Raw genomic sequence first — 20,910 nt, 5'->3', positions numbered from 1 at the left:
CAAATAGATGATCTCTGCTGTGGTGGTACTTCAGTAATTTTCTTAATATTTGAAATGAAGAAAAATATGATGGTGAACTTTCTTTGGTCATGAAAGTAATCGATGTTTCTCTAGGGAATATCAGCAGAAAAGATGGGGAAGGTAAAAGAGTAAATCCAAAATACCCTCCCTTCTGGTCTCCCAGAGACAACCCCTGGTCACCACGTCTCTGATGAAAATATGACTGAGCCTTCCGTGTGCATATATGATCTGTGCGTCCCCACCTCTGCGAACCCAACCTCTCCCCCAAAGGAAATGCGTTTGATTGTTATTGGCGCCGTCTGGTTTTCCTGCCTAAACCTATCCCGTAAATACCGGTTCTATTTTGTGGGCGCCTCCTCATTTATCAGATGCCTTGTGTCCATTTAGACGTATTTCTGACTTTCTGGTATCAGATGCTGCTGATGCATATCTGCGGTGAAGCTTTGCCTGGGCTCACGTTCTGTTCAGGAGTCGGCATTCAGGGATGTGATGCACATTCGAATACCTGCATTCTAATTCCCTCTTCTTGGGTGCGGATTCCAAACCACAGAGACGGAGCCCCATAGTCCAGGTCCTTGTAGAGCGTCCCCATTTACCTCATCAGCCTGTGGGTGACGGAGGGCACTGGTAGGGGTAAAAATCAGCCTTAAGCTCATTATTCATACGGAAGAATGTCTGGCTGCAGAACTAACGAAGGAGTCCAATCAAAGACCTGGAAGTGATGTTTGTTGCCGAGGATTACAGGTCCTCCTTTTCTCTAGTCCCCTATTATTACCTGTGATCATATCGGTGCTAATTTAGAAGCTGGAAGAGAATAAATCTTGAGCCAGGGAGGGGCAGAGAGAGAGGCAGACGCAGAATCAGAAGCAGGCTCACGGTGCCGGACGCCAGGCTCGAACCCATGAACTGCAAGATCATGAGCTGAAGCTTAACCGACTGAGCCACCCAGGTGCCCCGCGAATGGAGGTCTGTAAGCCTCATTGTTGGTTATTTATTCAGGATGTCCAGTGAGCCTGAGATCCTGCCTTCTCCCCACACCTCCATCAGGTATTTTCAACAAAAACCTTAGGATAGGGATTCCACACCCCCCCCCCCCTTAATACTACTAGGATTAGTGTCTGTGTGTAAACATCCTTGCCAGTTATTCAGGGTTAAAAATGCTTTAGCGATTTACAAAAATCAGAGACCTTTCAGCTAAGTTCAGCAAGGCTCTGTCCTTTCCTATTTAAGATCATGACCTAAAATTTCAAAAGGAAAAACAGGGAATGAACAGTGCAGTGGGGCCTGAAGTGTTTGCCTGCAGTGTATTTATCTTTAAATAGCTGCTTTGAAGGGGGTCCACACGTCTCCTGCCGGAGGCATAATTAGTATCTTTCACTGGTAAACCGGGGGAAGGGGGGATGGGGGTATGTGTCGTGTGCTGAGGTACGATCGCTGTTATTTCCTGTCAGCGGTCTCGTTATTCTTGATGAGTTGGGTCGTCTTCTCTTTGTTCTGACTATGATTATTAACAGATTAAAAAGCTTAACACCGGAGAGCCATGGCAGGTTAAATGATTCCCTTATTTACATTTTTCTTTTTATGGGGCACTGCAAACAAGGGGGGTTCCCAAAGGGGATTCCTGGAACATATACACACACACCTACACGGTTCTCCTGACCGTGGGTGGTGTCCCAGCGGAGCGTCACAGGCCTGCCGGGTGGAGAGAGCTTTTTTTCAGGGGGGAATTCCTGGGTGAGGAACCACACTGTCAGCCATTGTGAAGCGGTGCTTTCTGTTTGTGGACCTGCCTGCCTTTTGTTTCCAGAATCTTAGAGCATCTTCAGTGATCAGCTGTCATTCAATTGCTAATTAATTCAGCAAGCCTCTGTCGAACTCTTTTTATATGCTAGACACCTAGAAAACAGAGGTTAGAGACAGGAAAGCATAGACACATACAATAAGAAGACCTTGTACCCCAAATGGCACCCTGCCTAAGGCTGCCCGGGATGGCTGCTCTAAGGAAGTAACACTTGCGCAGGTTTTGTGGAAGGGAGAGGGGGCCAGCTTCTGCCAAGGCGTGGATCGATACAGGGGTTTGGTGCTTGGGAGGCCCCAAGTTAAAGCAAGAAAGTGGGACGTGTCAAGGTCAGCTGGCCTCGCGTTAGACAAGCCGAGAAGCTGACGAGATGATTGACTTTACCTGGGCCCTTTAGGAAGATGATCCTGGTGGCTCAGTAGAAGAAGGCTTGAGGCCGCGGAAAGCCTCCCCACCCCCCACCTTCCGGTGGGGAGGTTATTGAGGCATCCAGGCACAGCCCTGGCGAATTTGAGATCTCTGGCAGGTGACTTAATCTGCTCTAAGCCCGTTTCTTCATTTGTAGCATGGGTAGATTGTGTCTGTAGCACAGAGTTGTTGTGGACTCAGAAACTACAGCTAGTGGGTGTTAAACAGGCCCAGCTGATGCCCATGGTGGCCATCCCGGGAGATTTAATTTCCTGAAGAGAAGAAGGCAGGAGTTGAGATTTAGGAAGGGACATTCTGAAAGACCAGCAGAGTAGACAAGACTGCAGGTAGCCCATTCCGGGCCTTACTGACCAGGAGCTCGTAAGTTGATGGGGTACTGGCTTTGGCTACTGGGGACGAGATGTTAAGTAGGGCACATGCAAAAGCCTGGGGCGGCTTAGAGGTCACAGGATGAAAGGGGCTTAACCCGCTAGAAAGCAATTAAGTTATCCTCCAGCTGCAAGGAACACTTCAGTGCTAATAGTGATTTGGGAGCAGAATGGGAATGCTTTACACCGTATGCGATCTTTGGGGGAGGAAGCCACACTGTGTCACAGTGGTGCACACCTTTTCTTGAAGGTTCCTTCAGAGACGTGTTGCATCGTAGTTTTTGAGAGAAAAATGGGATCCGAAACGGTATTCTCCTTGCCTTGAGGGTTTCAGTGGCTACCCTCTCTTTTCTGCAAATCAAACCAGCCTCCTATGCTTGGTTTTCCAGAAGAGTCCGTGTTACATGGCTGAATTCTGCTGAGCAAGCAATTTATTTGCCAGGATAGTTTATCAGGCTAGTTAGGAAGAAATATGAAACCCTGGAATTCTTAAGCGTGGAGGATTGGGGGGGGGCGGTGGGAGGGAGGGAAAGGATGGATCCCTTTTAATTGCCCTGTGACCTTGATCAGTTGTTAAGATTCCAAGACATTTTGTTCAGAGGACTGGCCGAGCTCCAGGCCAGCTGGCCTCTGACCAGGCTTTGCCCTCCCTGGAGATAAAGCATGCTTCACGTTTTCCCAGCCAGTGGCTGTTGGCACGGATTCAGTAGCGTTCCTCACAGTCAGTTCTGGCCTTCTCTGTAATTTCTAGAGATCCCCTTAGTATTTCCTGTCCTTTCCGAAATCCATTTAGAGAAGGTAGATGGGGGTAAAAGTAAGGACAGCCCTATTTTGTTTGCTGAGCACCTTGCTGGCTGCCAAGGTGTCGTTGTTCTGATACCACTGAAGTCCTCAGTACTATTCACCTTAAAAATAAAACTCTGTTCCCGTACCAGCAAAAATGGGCTTCTTTGGGAATAGCAGGGAATTGGAGTTCCGACGTACAAGCAAACCATAGGCAAACCCATCAAAGAAGAAGAAGGCTTTACGGAGGAGGAAGTTGGGGAAGGGGTTATTTCAAAAGAAAAGTCCACTGGAGAAAAGCATGTGTGCAGTGTGGTGATCGTTTCTCAGGGCTGAGTTGCAGGGGGTATGGATTTCTTCCAGGAGACGGGATGGACATCCTTCCCTGTTGGGGGGCCTGTAATTGATGACTTTCTCCTGTTGCCATTCTGTCCGGGCCTGTAATTGACGCTTTTTTCTGTAATTTACATCATGGTACCTTTCCCCTTTCTAGCGTCCCAACTCTAATGAGGTTTCCCTTTATTAATTTTCACAGTGTGCATGTCCCCCAGGCAAGGTGACCCTTCAGTGTTCAGTGTTAGATTTGTGGATGCTTTGCATGATGGAGAGAGAGACTTTGCGGTTGGAATAGTGGCTGTGTGACCTTGATAAAGCTACTTTTCTGACTTGTTTGCACTTCCAAACTTGATGAGTAGAAGTTATGTACCATCGAGCCTATCATAGCTGCCATATGGTGTGATTTGTGTGTTCATTTGAGGTAGAGCTAGAGAGACCTAATTGCATTTGATGGGATGTGTATTTGTGTGTGTTTTAAGCCGCGTGTATAAATAACAAACCTGGGAAAGGCTGTAAGGGGGAGGATTCCAGCTGTTAATTAAAAGTTGGCTTCTCCTGTTGCTACTATGGGCAGGTCGGCAGGAGTTGACAGTTGTTGGGAGCGAAAGTGGTTCTCACTGCTAGGAGTCCGTCCTGTTAGGACTCTGGCAGGTGGGACAGGTGCCTTAACTTTGGGGAATTTCCCAGGTGCCCACGGGCTATAACAGAGGAGGAGTGTCCTGGGAAAGACCAGACCAGCCAGGCAGTGAGGAGGTCGGCGCTTCTTCCCTGTTCTTAGAAGACTTTCACATGGCTGAAGGTTTCGAGCTCTCACTCAACATTCTCCCTGAACTCCCAGTTCCAGAAATCCTCTGACTTGTTGAGTCCACTTTGCACATCTGCACCCCCATAGCTTGTTATCCACCTGGTGCTCCCCCCATTTAGGAAAGCAGGTAGGAAAGAAACTGCTTTTGCTCTTACCTACGTAAAGTTACAGGACCGTCTGATCTTTACAGTTCTGAGTTTTTGTCCCCGAAGCCACACATTAACCTAGCATCCACTTGGGTGGGAGCTGCTTACAGTGCATTGGCGTATGTTACCTCGTTCCCTTTGGGGTTATCACGCTTGTTCCAGCTGAAGACCTCCTCCTCCTCCCCGTACAGACAAGGAAACTGAGTCTCACAACCAATGAGCGCGTGACCGCCGAGCTGACGCTTCATCCTAGATTTTTGGATTCCGTGTAGGGTCTTTGCCAGTGAATTGGATTTGCACAGGTCACAAGGAAGAGCAGTCCTAGGACGGGCATCAGATGTAGGCAGCTCCAAACCCCTTTAGGAATTAGGGGTTCCCTTTGAATTTGGCCCGTGCTCTGCTGAATGTATCCCTGGTAGTGCCAGGAATGACTGAAGCTGAACGTTTTAAAATTTTACCATAATTTTAATTACCTTTCCTTTAGGACCAGTGATGTTAATTTTATACTGATCTGATAGAGATAAATCATTTAAGACACGTGGATCTCTTTACATTTTTTTTTTAATGTTTATTTATTTCTGAGACACAGAGAGACAGAGCATGAGTGGGGGAGGGTCAGAGAGAGAGGGAGACACAGAATCCGAGCAGGCTCCAGACCCCTAGCTGTCAGCACAGAGCCCGACGCGGGGCTCGAACTCACATACCGCGAGATCGTGACCTGAGCTGAAGCCGGACGCTCAACTGACTGAGCCACCCAGGCGCCCCACGTGGATCTCTTTAAAAAGAAAATCACGGGGGCGCCTGGGTGGCGCAGTCGGTTGAGCGTCCGACTTCAGCCAGGTCACGATCTCGCGGTCCGTGAGTTCGAGCCCCGCGTCGGGCTCTGGGCCGATGGCTCGGAGCCTGGAGCCCGTTTCCGATTCTGTGTCTCCCTCTCTCTCTGCCCCTCCCCCGTTCATGCTCTGTCTCTCTCTGTCCCAAAAATAAATAAAAAACGTTGAAAAAAAAATTTTTTTTTAAATAAAAAAAATAATAAATAAATAAAAAGAAAATCACGCAGAGTGCCTGGGTGGATTTAGAGTCCAACTTCAGCTTAGGTGGTGGTCTTGAGGTTTGTGAGTTCAAGCCCTGCATCCCATCAGTGCAGAGCCTGCTTCCGATTCTCCCTCTCTCCCTCCCCCTGTCTTCTCTCTCTCTCTCTGTGCCCCTCCCCTGCTTGTGCTCTCTCAAATGAACATTAAAAAAATATATATTTTAAATATCACACGGAGTAGTTGTATATGGTGAGTCATCTTCAGGCACATGACAGTGGATGAGGTTTGGGAACTCTGATAAGTTCTTCGCTGGTGAATTATAAAGGCTGACCTGGAAGGGACCAAGCAACATTGCCATTCGCTGTTTTCTAGCTGTTCCACATCCTTCGTGTTTACCTGTGGGGGGATGAGGGCAGACCTCTGCTCTGTTTGGCGTGCTAGTGGCCAGAATAGTGCCTTGGACGTACACGGATGAATGAACCAAGGCAGTCACAACTGCCTTTTTCTGTGGCTCTCCCATGTCGACGATCAGAGCTTTTCTTCTCACTCAGGAAATCAGTAAATAATTACCCCTCTACCCCCACCCCCCCGCGGTGCCTACCAGTTTACTCTGAAGTTTTGTTTTAAAATTGCATAACGACAGTAGGGGCCGGCTGCTTTTCATATTCTGTGTGTGTAGCCTAAAGATCAATCGTGGAAATGCCAACTCGGTGGGCCAGGCGGGTTTATTAGGTCAAGCTACGGAATTGGACTCCCCAGCTAACAGTGTGCAGGGAATCCCTTTAGGGTCTTTCCAAAATAGAACTGAGCTATGTTTAGCTTGTTAAGATAACTGGTCGGGGGAGGGAAGATAATGGGAAGGAGGGCTTGTTATGTGTACATGATTATGATTCATGGAGAAGAATCCAATTTTATAGAAACCACAGCCCAAATTAGAGAAAGCAAGCTTTTGGATTAAAATGATTTCTGTTGTGGTTGTAACATACCACAGTTTGATTTTTGTCCAGATGAAAACATTTGGTTTTCACTTCAGTAAATATTGTGGAGACATTGCCAGCTAATTCTGAAAAAGTAATGAAATACGGCTTTGGCAAAGTGCACATGCATTCTGTACTCCCGAATCCACTTATCTGATCCAAGTTCAGATTTTTTCCCACATTTGCTAATGCACTTGAATAATCAGAAGAGAAAAGCTGCCTGTAATTCTAGTAGAAAACTGTATCCCCTCAATACACTTTTATCATCTATGGGGTAGAAAAGAACTCTTCCTTCTTTACTCCTCCCCAAATACACCCCCCTCCCCCAAACACATTCCTTAAGTCTTTTGAAACATTCACCTTTCATTGATGACCCCTTTAGAACTACAGTTTGTAGGGGAGGCAGGATGTAGTTCTGTGTGGGAAGTCAGCCTCTCTGCCTTGTGGTGAATGGCGTTAATGGCGTTAATGTCGTGAATGGCGCGTTAATGTCGTGAATGGCGTTAAGGTCGTGAATGGCGCTTGTCCCTTGTCTTGGGGAGACCACCCTGGGAGCACCAGGGCAGAGCTCAGACTGAGGGCTGCTGAGCCCTTTCTGTGAGACCCCTTGTATTTCCTGTCTTTGCTGGTGTTTTGCAGCAGGTGAGCCTTGCTGTGGAAAGGGAAGATCTCTTTGGCAAAGTTCTTTGGTGTTGTGAGACCACCGGGCCCTCTCTCCCTGATGTTTGCAGTCCTGTAATGCCTGTTTTCCCGAATGCTAGACCCACAGGGAGCTTTTCCAGAGTCTGCCTCATTGACAGTTGGAGTAAAGAATTTTCTCTCATAAATTGTCTAGAGATGAATCTTATTTCTAAAGGTTTTTTTTTTTTAATTTTTTTTTTAATGTTTATTTATTTTTGAGAGAGACAGAGACAGAATGTGAGTGGGTTAGGGACAGAGAGAGAGGGAGACACAGAATCCGAAGCAGGCTCCAGGCTCTGAGCTGTCAGCACAGAGCCCGACGCAGGGCCCGAACCCACAAACCGCGAGATCATGACCTGAGCCGACGCCGGACGCTCAACTGACTGAGCCACCCAGGCGCCCCTAAAGGTTTTGTTTTTTAAAAAAAAATTGGTTTTAATGTTTATTGTGTGTGTGTGCGCACACGTGAGAGAGAGAGAGAGAGAGAGAGAGAGAGAGAGAGAGAGAGAAAATCCAAAGCAGGCTCCAGGCTCTGAGCTGTCAGCACAGAGCTCCCCACTGGGGCTTGAACCCACGAACTGCAGGGTCATGACCTGAGCCAGAAAAGTCGGACGCTTAATCCACTGAGCCACCCAGGTGCCTCGAGGCGAAGCTTATTTCTAATGTACCAGGATCTATAAGCTGCATGCTATTTTTGATGAAAACTATTTTGACGAAAAACATACGTACTCTTCTATTTTCGAATACTGCCTTCACTTTCTGTGGACACTGGATCAATATGATTACGTAAAACACCCGTTCACCCATGTTTATACTGAGGAATGTGGGGTAATTTCCACTAGTGATAAATAACCCAGACCGCTGTGTGCTTTTAGGGTTTTAAAATTCCCTTTCTTTCATCTTTTCCTGTGTCTTAAGAGATTCCTCTTTCTCTAAACTGATTGGTAAATTAGATAATCGAGCTTGAATCTAGGCTAAGAAGAAATGTGCTCTATGTGAATGCCTTTTAACTAGTTGTGGTTCCTGACACGCTTGGTATTTCCTTTTATGGATTTTAGCTGTTCTCCAGGTATTTGCATATAGCCGTGTTTCTCTCTCGCCTTGATTATTTTCACTTGAGCATAAAATAATAGGATGCCTTTTTTTTTTTTTTTTTTTTTTTTTTTTTAATAACCGGTTTTGTCTCTGTGAGAATCAAAGCTCCTTTTTCTTTTTGCCCGGGGTTCTGGTTTCTCCTGATCAGAATGCTAGCTTTCCAGATGGACATGCCAGCAGGGACTTCGAGGATGTACGTAGCCACATGGCGACAGAGTGTCATATTCTGTTGGATGCAGCGTCCTGCGCTCGCTTCGGTTTGACTGCAGACTTCGTGAAGTGGAAGGTGATGAGGGTACCCAGGAAAATTCTGGAGGTCTGTTCCTTCTGGGGTGGAAGCTCACGGTTCACGAGGTGGCTTCTGGTAGACAGGTTGTTGTGGGCTGGCAGTGGCTTTGTGAACGCAGGCTAAACGACAGCAGGGCCATACCCAGGGGGAGACGGGTTGTTTGCAGTGAGTGGCGAGAGTTGGTGCAAGGCGAGGACATCCCCACCTTGCCTCTTTGAGGATGCTTTCTTTATCTTTGGGTCCAGACCAGTGGGTCAGTCATCTGACCAGAACCACAGTCCCCTCTCAGTGTGAGGGAGATCTGCGTTTCTCCCTGTGCCCCAGAACGTAGGGCGGATCGGCTCATTCCGCAGCTGACAGTGGAGCCGCCTCCCTCAGGACTTGGTGGCCATCCGAGTTTCCGTCTGAGAGTGTCCCTCAGAGACGGCCCATCCCGGTTCTTCACATCTCACACGTCCCTGTGTTAGCCTCTGACTCTCTTCTAGAGTATCTAGGAGGTTACGACAGTGTGTTTGTTTGCTGAGAAGCTCTTAGAACAGATGCACGCAAAAGATTGGTTGTTTGCTGCTTTTGTGGAAGCTGTTACCCTGTGAGCTTTTCTTCTGGGAATATTGACGGAACTTGGATGCTTTTTAGCCATTCTCTCCACTTTGGTTCTTTGGAACATAAGGTTCACCCCATTCTCTCAAAATCATGAGTATAAGGAATGGAATAGTGCATTCGTGATGCTTATCCAAGGCAGGAGCTTTTAAAAACCCATACCAGAGGGCCGCCTGGGTGGCTCAGTCAGTTAAGTGTCTGAGTCTTGATTTCAGCTCCAGTCACAACCTCACGGTTCACGAGTTGGAGCCCTGAGTCGGACTCTGCACTGACATTGTGGAGCCTGCTTGGGATTCTCCTCTCCTTCCCTCCCCTCAATAAACTAATAATAAAACACACCCAAAATAAATAAACTTAAAAAATCCTCTACAGATTCTGTTAAAGTGGAAGTTAATTCCTTTTCATATGTTGCACCTGGATTTCAGCTGATTCTATTTGAAATATAGACCATTTTTCTCAGTCTTAATCCCTCCCTTTTTTTGTTTTTGTTTTTAAAGATGACCTCCCATTAGCCTTGGTTGCAGAGTTCCTGCCTTTCCTGCTGAGAGGAGACTGGGGAAGGCTGGAGGGGCAGCTGCCACCCCCTGCCCCCAGCACATCCCTTCCCCTGCTGCCCCCCTGGCTGGCCGCTGCGTCCTCGGGTTGCCGTGTGCTCTCCACACACGCCTGTTCTCTGTGCTGGTCCGCGTGTCCCAAGATGGAGCCCAGGGAGGCTCTTCGTTAGAAGAAATCAGACCTGGGTCTTTTAATCCGGAAGGAATTTGAAGAGATGATCCACCCATACGTCACATATGTGCCAGGATGAGTTAGAGCCCATGGGAAAATCCATCCATCTCTGTCTCATGAGTGCTGAAATACAGTTAGTCCAGCGTTTTCTAAAGTATACCTGAGCAGTTAGACTTGGGAACAAGGATCCACCAGCACTGGTTGTTTGACTGTACCTCGCCTACCCTGTGCACAGCCTGACTGCAGACCTCCCGAGTTGGAAGCGGGAGAGTGCTGTCCCCTTTTCCTAGTCAGTCTCCTGATTATAAAACCACTTTAGAACAAGTATAGATATATATTGTTCCAGGGGAAGTATGGCCAGATAGTTTTTCCTTTTCTTTTCCTTACTTTACTTTTCTGTTTATAAGAACCTTCCTTCTATCAAAAACCTGCTTCTAATTGGAGATGATCGAAAGGGAGGGGGGGGAAAAACAGGTTAATCACTTTTGTTAGCCTGTAGCCAAGTCTCTTCTGCCAGGTACATCCCTGTGGAGTTTCATTTCTACCTAGTGCTGTGACCCACGTAATTTTGGGGTTTTTAACATGCACAAAAGGTCATGACTGCAGCAGACGGAAGGTGGCTTGGAGAGCTGTCTGTGTGCTCTTTGCATTTCTGCAGGGCGGGTATTGGGGTGGCGACCTCTGTTCCCTGATGCTGCTCATTCACTTCTGTGTCCTTGTTGGATCGTGTGGCCCAGAAGCCGGACAGGGATGGTTCTAGAGACCTCCACTGGGAAGGAGAGCAGATCGGTTACCTGTGTCTTTGTTGCTATCCCGGAGCATTAGCTCATTCACAGGAAAGTGGGCAAGAGAAGAAATGAATTTCACACTTCATAGGTCTTCGGCTGCTTGGTAGTAACTCTTTCCTAAAATACTTAATGGTTAAGAAGATTAAAATTGTTGGGCACCAGGGTGGCTTAGCTGGTTAAGCTTCTGACTTCTGCTCAGGTCATGGTCTTGTGGTTTGTGAGTTCGAGCCCAGCATCGGGCTCTGTGCTGTTGATGCAGTTTTGGGGTGACAGTGGGATGGTCTGGAGCTGACTGCCAGGAAAGAATTCTTGAAGATGCCTTTGGTACAAAAAGGTGACTTTATTAAAGCGCAGGGACAGGACCCGTGGGCAGGAAGAGCTGCGTGGGGTTGTGACAGGTAACTCATCATATACCCTCAGGCTGGGAGGGGGTCAGGGATAGAGTAAGTCTCCAAGGAATTTTGGAAGCAAGGTTTCCAGGACCTTGAGGGGCTAGCTGTTACTAGGGAAACACCATTCATTACCGTTTAATAAAATCTCAGTCACGAGACCCTTCAGATGCATATTGGGGGAGGAGGGGGGCATAAGCTTGGGGTATAATCGCCAGCATATATCTTAAGGCAGTTGTGATAAAGGAAGTAGACTTACAGGATCCTTGAGGTTGGGATAATGTTAAGCTAAGGTTCTCTTTTGCCGCCAGCAAAGTGTCCTCATCGAGGCAGCTGAGCTCCTAGAGGGAGGTCACTCTGCCGGTTTCAAAGACTTGTCAGTGGGCCATAGGCAGCAAGGGATAATTTTCCATTTGCCTTACTTCCCTGCATACCGTGGCAAGCACTGAGACCCCTTTCCTTTGTTTTCGGGTAGCTGGGGGTGTCCGAGGAATATTACACATATTCCACTGGTGGGGGTGGGGGTGGATGCAGGCACCAGCCTGTATTTTGCCCCCTCAGCTTGCCCCACGCCCCCTCATCAGTCAGCACGAAGTCTGCTTCAGATCCTCTGTCTCCCTCTCTCTCTGTCCCTCCCCTGCTCATGGTTCTCGTTCTCTCTCTCTCTCTCTCTCTCTCTGAAAAATAAATACTAAAGGTTATAGTTGTTGCTAGAAATAATTTGGGAGAATTTCTTTGGATTTTTAAGTAGCCTCTGGTCCTAAACAATATACCAGTGAGTTGTGTCCTCTTTAAATGGTCATTGTTTGATAAAGAACCATATCGTGCTGCTTCATATTAGCAACCTTCTTTTCTGGTGTTCCTGCTTTATCTTAAATGCAGAAATGAAAACATCTGGGGGCATGAGGAGGTTAAGGTGTAAAAGGAGTGTGAGGGATGTGGGGTTTTCTCTTAGGTTTTTGTTTTGTTTTTTTTTAATCCAGCACTGTTAATTAGTCTTGTGCAGGAATTTATTTTAATAATTTTACATGCTATTAACCTGATCGTAATATCAAAGTAGCTTCCAAATACATTGCGATTTTTGGGGGATCCATGTCTGTGACTCCCCTCATGTGAATTCAAGACCATTACTGTATGTAGGAAGTGTTGTATTCTCTGTTACTGCCACTTGGTTTGTCTTTCACTTCGAAATTCATTTGTTTAAATTCACATTAAGTTGAGTAAGTTAAGTGCATAACCCAGAATAGCCTTTGTCTCTTCCTTGACATCGTGAATAGGTGTTTTTAATTTTACTTCCCCCACCCCCACCCCCTCAAAACTATTCATATGAGCTAGAAATTCTTTTGATTTGTTGTGTTGGGTGAATGGCACCATCTCCCTACTGGGGCGATTTTGCTTGAAATCCGTTGAAAGGACACAGATGGAGTTTTATTTCCTGGGGGATGTTTGAAAAACAGAAGTGGCGGTGGAGACGAACAGCTTTGTGTTCTCTGCTCGGGCCTGAGGATTCCGGTTCGTGCCTTAATAAATGTCTCCATGTGTAGTGCCCCTTCTGGAAGGGGCGAGGACCCGGGCCTGTGTTCACGAGCCCTCTTCCCTTAAACCCACCAGGCTCTCCTGCGCTGCCCAACAGCATGGTTTATTTCGGAAGCTCTCAGGACGAGGAGGACGTCGAGGAGGAAGACGATGAGACGGAAGACGTCAAAACAGCCACCAACAATGCTTCATCTTCATGCCAGTCAACCCCCAGGAAAGGAAAAACCCACAAGCACGTTCACAATGGACATGGTAGGTGGGCTCTTGGTTCCGGGGGTAGCGGCAAGGTAAAAGCCACAGCTCCGACTTCGAGAGCTGGGACGGGTCGTCTGTGGACGTGAAAGACCCGGGTGAAGGTTGCGTAGCCGCTTGGTGATCAGGCTAGTCCTGGACGCTTCTCTGGGTGCCAAGCTCTTGCAGAGAGAGGAGTACGTGACCGTACGTCTTGGTGTGTTCCAGGTGAACAGAATGAGACGTGGCGATGGGTGTTTCTCGCAGTGTAGAGGCGACGTTGAATCTCGTAAGAGCTGCAGGTGATAGCGATCGGAAGAGGACAAGGTCACGTCTAAACAGGGATGGTTAGGAAGCACTCCTGAAAAATCTTCCCATGATCAACTTAAACTGTGATTTTTTTTTTTTTTTTTTTTTAGCAGGAGGAGGTCATGTAGAAAGAGAATTGTTACTGAGCACGTGAGATCCAGTAAACGCACGTATATTGTGTACCCGACTGAGTTTTTTTTTTTCTCCTCGTGCTCCCGTGGGTGGCAGGAGGACACGAGTGGATGTCAGTGAGGAAGCTACTTAGGTGAGGGGGCTGTGGAACGTGTTCAGTGGTTTTCCAACAAGGAAGTGACCTGATTGGAATTGTGCCGGGAGTAGATGAAACCGGCCTCCGGTGTGAGGATTACATGGAGGGAAGGGAGCGAGGAAGGGGAAACCCGCTCCGAAGGTTGTAATTGTGGCCAGCCACCTGGCCAGAGGTAACAAGGGACTGAGAGTTGGCCATGGGGCTCTCACTGGGAGGAGGAGGGGCTGGATGGTAGGCTTGCAGCCCCGACCCGGGAGTGGCAGAAGACCAGTGCTATCCGTAAGTGATTGAGGCAAAGGAAGAGGTCTCCCTTTTCCCCCTCCATGACTGCCTTGAGCTACCACTTGTTTCTCTGGACCCAGGGGGATATAGAGGCTTGGGTCAGGCACAGGCCTAGACATAATGGGAATGTGTCTGGCTTTCACCGTTGGGGAGCATTTTTCCCTTGTCAGTATAACGAGTGCTTGTCCTGCCCCTTGCTGGGGACTGAGTGCAGGAGGCATGCAGATATAGCAAAGGCTGTGACCTGCTTTTTAAGAACTTCACAGTTTAGTCGGGGAAATGGGGTTCATAACCTCAGTGCAGAATACAAAATGGCGACTGAATGTTAACCTTCCAAGAACAAGGTTTCCACCTGCAGCTGTGATCGTCAGAAGTCTTGATAGTTGGAAGAGAGCTACGTATAGGAGTTGGAATACAGGTGTAGGTATAGAGATGAACTTGACATGCACGATCATGAACTGGGGTGCGTCGCCGGGTTGTGGGGTGACTGTCCCACCCGAGTATGGGGGGTGGTGTTCTTCAGGGTGACTGGGAATGACCAAATGGAGTCGATAACATGCCCCGCTGGGCAGAAGGAATGGTTGGAATGTGGAGAGTGGGAAACCGTGGAGGATTTTTGATGTGGAAATAAGACTAAAGAGATCCAAGGAGCCCAGCCCGGAAATAACCATTGAGGGGCTGGACTTGGGAACATACGATGGTTCACGTGTGCGCAAGGGCCTTTTGAAGCAAAGGTGAGCAGCTTTTCACTACTGTCTGGAGAACCAAGGCTGGAGGTAATAGAACAGGAGTTAGGAAGGGAGGTGGTTTGGGGGCAGTTAAGGACTTTATTATCTGCCGAATGTGCATCGATGGTAAAAGACAAAAATCCAGAGGACGGACTGGAAATTTATCGTCCCAGAGCTGCCGGCCGAGGCGTTCAGAAGGGGGCTGAGCTTTCTGAGGTAGGATGAAGCAGGAAAGGAGACTTGTGGAGATTTGCTTTTCATTTGAATTCTTGGGAAGGTATTTTCTAGTTTTACTTTGGGTTCAGTAGGAGTCAGGAGTAAATAAAAACGAACAAAACATGAAATTAGACTCCTATCAGTTGGTCTCTGTGTCCATATGATAAATATATTTCCTCAGGATAGTGTCAGAATTATTCCTTGGTACTATTTTTCATTGTCTCACTGTGCTGGGTGCGTGAATTCATCAGTCTTTCAGGGTTTCTGGACCCAGTTCCAACATGGCAGGTAAGTACTTCCCTCGCTCCCCAAACACCTAGCAGATTTCGGTCCCCAGTAGGGTTCTGAGAATTTAACTCCATTCCGACACCACCTATCTAGAGATTGCATGAGACTCCACAGGTTAAGGGCTCAGTCCTGGAAGGCTGTCCCCTTATCACCCACCTCATATGCCACCCACAAGCCCGCTATTCCTTGGGCACCAGCTACACATTGGAGGTTCCAATGAAATCCCACTCAGGTGTGACTAATTTGTTAGAGTGGTTCACAGAGCTCAGGGAGACACTTAACCTTCACCAGTTTGATAAAGGATACAAATCCCCAGCCAGATGGAGAGGGATGTAGGGTGAGGTATGGGGAAAGGGCACGGAACTCCCACACTGTCTCCACGCCAGTCACTTTGCATCTCCTTAGGTCTTCCAGCCCAGAAGCTCTTAGAATTTTGTCCTTTTGGGTTTTTATGGAGGCATCCTTATGTAGTGCTGATCGACCAGGTCATTGGCCATTGGCTGATTGAACCTCTAGCTCCTCTCACCTTCCTCAAGGTCGGGGGTGGGGTGGGGGGGTCGGACTGAAGGTTCCAGTCCACTGCTCACGTGGTTCATTCTCCTGGCACCTGGCCACTGTCCTTGGGTACTTCCCAAAGGTCCCCTCTCTTAACAGACCTCTGTATCACTCACCGCTTAGAAAATGCTGGGGTTTGGGGAGCCGTGAATCAGGAATCATGAGTGGGGACCAGATACATATCTTAATGGTGAAGTATGTATTTCTCCTAAATCATGCTGTTGCAGTCAAATCACATGGATCTGTTGAGTGAATCCACACAGATTGAGCCTCCAACTCCTGCTTTTCAGTTTGTGTGAACTTTCTGGTTCACCAGTCTTCTCGTTGACTCACCTTACAGTGTCCAAGTTACCACCTTCCACGTGCGGGGAGCCTATACTCCCTTGAATTCTTTTTTCACAGGAGCTGCAGAGTGGTGACAGGAAGGGGCAGTGGGTATGCGGTGGCACGTCACAAAGTTTCACGAACGGGGCCGGCTGAGGGAATCGGCCGACTTACCTGCGGGAAGAGGGCAACCGTTTTTGCGTTGACCATGATCACTGTGATCAGGAGTCAAGGAAAATCTGCCTGTAGATACGTGTGTCTGCATTATTCGCACATGCGCGTACGTGGGCCGAATTTTTTTTTTTTTTTTTTTTTTTTATGTCAGATTTTACCAGTCGAAGTAGTTACCATGTGATTGAAATTGATTTCGTGGCAACTAAAAGGGTTTTCAGTGTTCCCTTTGGGGATTTGCTTGTTGAAACACTCTCGCGTTCTTTTCGTATAGCGATGAATTTTCTGTCTCTTCCCGGGTAGGGGTGTTGGGGACAGTGTGTCGTTGGGTGCAGTGTGGGGTGCCTGAGCTGGGAACCCCCACGACCCTCTTACTGTCTTTTCTGCCCGTGTGCTCTTGCACACTTTGTCTTCCTCCTTGACTCTGCTGGCTTCACTGGAGAGAAAGCCTAGGAGAAAGCGGGAACAAGGAGAGTGCCCAGACCAGCGGGGCTGCGCTGGAGCTCTGACTCTGCCCGTACTTGCCAGCACTTTCTGTGCTTTCTTTGATGAGGCTTTAGAAACCAAAGGTGCAAGCCCCTTTATTTCCTGTCTGTGCTAATTCTACTGATGCTGGTTCCTGTGGGTCTCCTTCTCATGACCGTTCCCGTCACAGTGGGTGTTCGTACATCTCTCTTCTGAAAGTTGGATTTCAGGCATTGCGTGTATAGGGTGCTCTAATGTACACTGTATATACTTCCAAGGAGTGAAGTGTCTTTGTTCTGTGTGTTTTTTTTTTCTGTTTTGTTTTGGGGCAGTTAAGATGAAGGGCTACCTCTCTGATTTCTCCTGAAGTGGTTGGCTTCTACCTTTAGTTAGATTGAGTTCATCAACCCCCAGCCTCCAGCCCTCTGTCTTTTTAGAGTATGTCCCTTTCTTAGAAATTTGTTTTCGAGAGGGGCGCCTGGGTGGCTCAGTCGGTTAAGCGTCCGACTTCAGCTCAGGTCACAATCTCGCGGTCCGTGAGTTCGAGCCCCGCGTCGGGCTCTGGGCTGATGGCTCAGAGCCTGGAGCCTGCTTCCGATTCCGTGTCTCCCTCTCTCTCTGCTCCTCCCCCGTTCACGCTCTGTCTCTCTCTCTCTGTCTCAAAAAATAAATAAACGTTAAAAAAAAAAAAATTAAAAAAAAATTTGTTTTTGAGAGAGGAGAACATGCGTGGGGAGGGAGAGAGAATCCCAAGCAGGTTTTGCGCTGTCAGCGTGGAGTCCAGCATGGGGCTCGAGTTCAAAACCTGTGAGATCGTGACCCGAGCTGAAACCAAGAGTCAGATGCTTAACCTACTGAGCCGCCCAGGCACCCCTGATTATGTCTGCTTTTGAGCTGGGAAAGGATTGGTTGCAGTTCCAAAGGTTTGCTTCAGTAGAGTTCTAGAACCCATGGGGCTAAGTACCCACCTGAACTTGGAGGTGGGGTGATAGGGAGAGAGCTGCAGGCCCAGGTGATCTGGCCTTGTGTTTGGGAGCCCGCCAGATACCAGTCCCTCCTGTGGTGCCATTTTGTCGTCTGAAGCCCTGACCTTGTTCAGTCTGTGGGGTGTGCTCATTCCTACACCAGCCACCCTTCCACCGTGGGCATTTAACCTCTGGAATTCAGCTCATCTGTTCTCTAGTAGGCCCCAAGAAAATTATGAATTTGTATTGTCTGAGTTTGTAATGTTGTTGCCATGGGCATGGAGATCTTTCATGTCCTTTTAAGTTCTTTTTTTTTTTTTTTTTTTTTTTTTTAATGTTTATTTTTGAGAGGGGGGGTAGGGAGGGGCAGAGAGAGAAGGGGAGACCGAATCTGAGGCAGGCTTTAGTCTCTGAGCTGTCAGCACAGAGCCCGACGCGGGGCTCGAACTCACCGCGAGATCATTAGCTGAGCTGAAGTCAGATGCTTGACTGACTGAGCCACCCAGGCACTCAGAAGTCTTTTTACATTCTAAACAAACATTGTTGTCAGTAACGTTATTCTACTATGAGGTGTTCAGAAGACCCAACAAATCAATTAGAAGTACCAAATCAACTCCCCTGTAGTATCTCCTGCAAAATTAGTTTGTGAGTTTTTGGCAAATGTTAACGCCTGTGAGTGTTGGAGAAAGATTCTGTGTTTGCTTATTCCTGAAAATGTATTTGTGGAGGATTTGGAAGGGAGGTCTGGCCATCATTTCACTGGGAAAAGTACTGAAACACAATCATAGCCTTCTTGAGGGCAGGATCTTGCCATATTAAACACTTAGGGAATTTTTTGGAGTTAATTTTTCTGTCCTACATAAAATAAGTGTAATTTATGTGCACGCGAGAAACGTGCTAATTTTAGTGCTTTGGAAGATGACCCAGATGAACGAGGGACAGGGACCTTTCCCTAAGGAGCTGATGATCTGGGAAACTCCCTGGAGAATCCCATCAGAAACAGCCTAAGACCTTCAGGCTCTATCCACGTTTCCCAATCACACAGGCTTAATATCTGGTTCATGTATATCCTCCTCCCTGTCACTTTGTGTTTCTCTCGTTGTCACTTCTAGTGTGTCCCCCTGTTGTCCCATGCCACCCATTCTATGACTGACAAGCCTCCCTCACACCCAGGTTCAAACATCTTCCATAGGAAGGGGCTGTTGAGTACAAGCAACCAAAGTCCTCAAGTGTGTGTTTGGACTCCATTAAAAGTGATGTTTCCGTAGGTTCTCGTGTATGTTTGAAAGGGTTTGTGAATTTGTTTCTGCTTTTCGGGCATCTGCGTATGAAATATTTTGTAAGGTCACATGACAAGGATAACCTGAGTTTCAGCGTCAGGAAGTCTTCTAATGGAGAGGTCATGGTGTCCTTTCTCTTCCTGCCTCTTTCCCTTCCTTCCTGACGCAAAGGACTTTCCTTGGCAAGCGTGTTCCGTGATCACGTTTGTATTTTGAAAGATGGGTTGTGCGCAGCTCAGAGGCAAAAAAAGAGAAAAGACCCTCTGAGAGACCACTGCACTAGCCTCTACGTGATCCTGAGGTTTTAATCGAGGTGTCGTCAGAATGAAACGGAAAGGTCACATTGGACAGATTGTTGACACCTGGAGATGGCTTGGTGGCCGTGGAAATACAGGTGCCAGGTAGGTCTTCAGACCGTCTGCAGTGCTCTGTGGGGCGCATTCCTCCGGGAAGAGCTGCCCGTGAACTAGCTGCAGTTCCCACTCTCGAGTCCCTCTGGCGTATGCCAGGTGAGTTAAGTGAGCCTTTGACTTTTGTACGGATGCCCGCACGGAGGAGAGAATAGCACAGGGCTTGAAGCCCAGGCTTCAGACTCTGACCCACCTGGCTCGCACTTCTGCCGTCCACAGTTGATGGCTGCCTCGCTTTAAAACTAGTTTATTTTCTTTTTACATCTATTTATTTTTGAGAGACAGAGACGGCACAAGCAGGGCAGGGGCAGAGAGCGAGGGAGACACAGAATCCGAAGCAGGCTCCAGGCTCCGAGCTGCAAGCTGTCAGCATAGAGCCCGACGCGGGGCTCGAACCCACGAACCGTGAGATCATGACCTGAGCCGAAGTCAGATGTTCAACCGACTGAGCCACTCAGGTGCCCCGATGGCTGCCTCACTTTGAGCATGTGGCTTAATATTTCTTAGTCTCAGGCTTCTCATCTGGAAGGTGGGGAGGAAGCAAATGGTCCGTAGGCTCTCTGTTAACTGCGTGTGCAGACATGTTCATCGTTGGAGGGTGATTTCTCTCATTGGTTTTGGTAGGTGGCCTCACATACCTGCTTTTTTGTGTGAGGGTATGAGTTGAGGTCCGTTTTCCACACACGACAATAAGAATACTAGAGGGTTGGTTTTTTTTTTAAATATTTTTTAAAGTTTATTATTTTTGGGTGTGCCTGCGTAGCTCCGTCTGTTGAGTGTCTCCCTTCGGCTCAGGTCAAGATCTCTGGTTCGTGAGTTCGAGTACCGTGTCAGGCTCCATGCTGACAGCTCGGAGCCCGGAGCCTGCTTCGGATTCTGTGCCTCCCTCTCTCTCTGCCCCCTCCCTGCCCCCACTCGCACTCTGTCTCTCTCTCTCTCACACACACACACACACACACACACACACACACACACACACACACACACAATAAACACTAAAAAAAGTTTTAAAATTTATTAATTTTTGAGAGAGACAGACAGTGCCAGCTGGGGAGGGTCAGAGAGAGAGAGAAGGAGGGAGAGAAACTCCTCGAGCAGGCTCCTGACATGGGGCTGGATCCCACAAACCATGAGACCCTGACCCGGGCAGAGATCAAGAGTCAGACACTTAGCTGACTGAGCCACCCAGCGCTCCAGGAATCCCAGAGTTTTTAGGACGTGTGCACCTATGTTATCTCTTGGTTCCATGAAGGTGTCCGGGTGGGAGGAGTAATGGAAAACCTGAGGTCTTGGACCCATCACCCGAGGTGGCAGGTTGCAGCCAAGAGTCGAGGTTCTCGAAATGCCTCTGGCCCCGTATGGGATTCCGTGTAGGGGTGAGAGGGTGAGCATCAGTGTTCAGTGAGGGGCAGTTTGCACTGTGATAGTGGACTTCCCACTCCTGTCTGGTAGGCAGTGTCAGAAAAACCAGTGCCACCAGCCCCTGCCTGGGGTATACAGCTCGGCTCAGGTCCCCCCTTGTCGGTTGCCTGCGTGGCTTTGATGTCCTTGGCAGCCAAATAATTAAAACTTACAGGATGATGATGCTTCTCTGCGAGGCCATCGGAGGGATGGACT

General features: G+C 48.1%; 1 protein-coding gene across 9 annotated transcripts in view; it reads left to right on the top strand.

Annotated features, from left to right (window-relative positions):
• The window catches only part of JARID2 (jumonji and AT-rich interaction domain containing 2), a 275,578-nt gene that overhangs the window by 203,055 nt on the left and 51,613 nt on the right, over positions 1-20,910 (top strand). For all 9 annotated transcript variants that reach the window (XM_058732936.1, XM_058732937.1, XM_058732934.1 and 6 more), the window contains one exon: positions 12,877-13,053. In XM_058732936.1, the coding sequence (XP_058588919.1) occupies positions 12,877-13,053 (177 nt within the window). The remainder of the gene's footprint in view (positions 1-12,876; positions 13,054-20,910) is intronic.

Source organism: Neofelis nebulosa, chromosome 6 (assembly GCF_028018385.1).
Source record: "Neofelis nebulosa isolate mNeoNeb1 chromosome 6, mNeoNeb1.pri, whole genome shotgun sequence".
In the NCBI taxonomy this organism is placed as follows: domain Eukaryota; kingdom Metazoa; phylum Chordata; class Mammalia; order Carnivora; family Felidae; genus Neofelis; species Neofelis nebulosa.
This window is presented reverse-complemented; position numbering and strand designations above follow the sequence as displayed.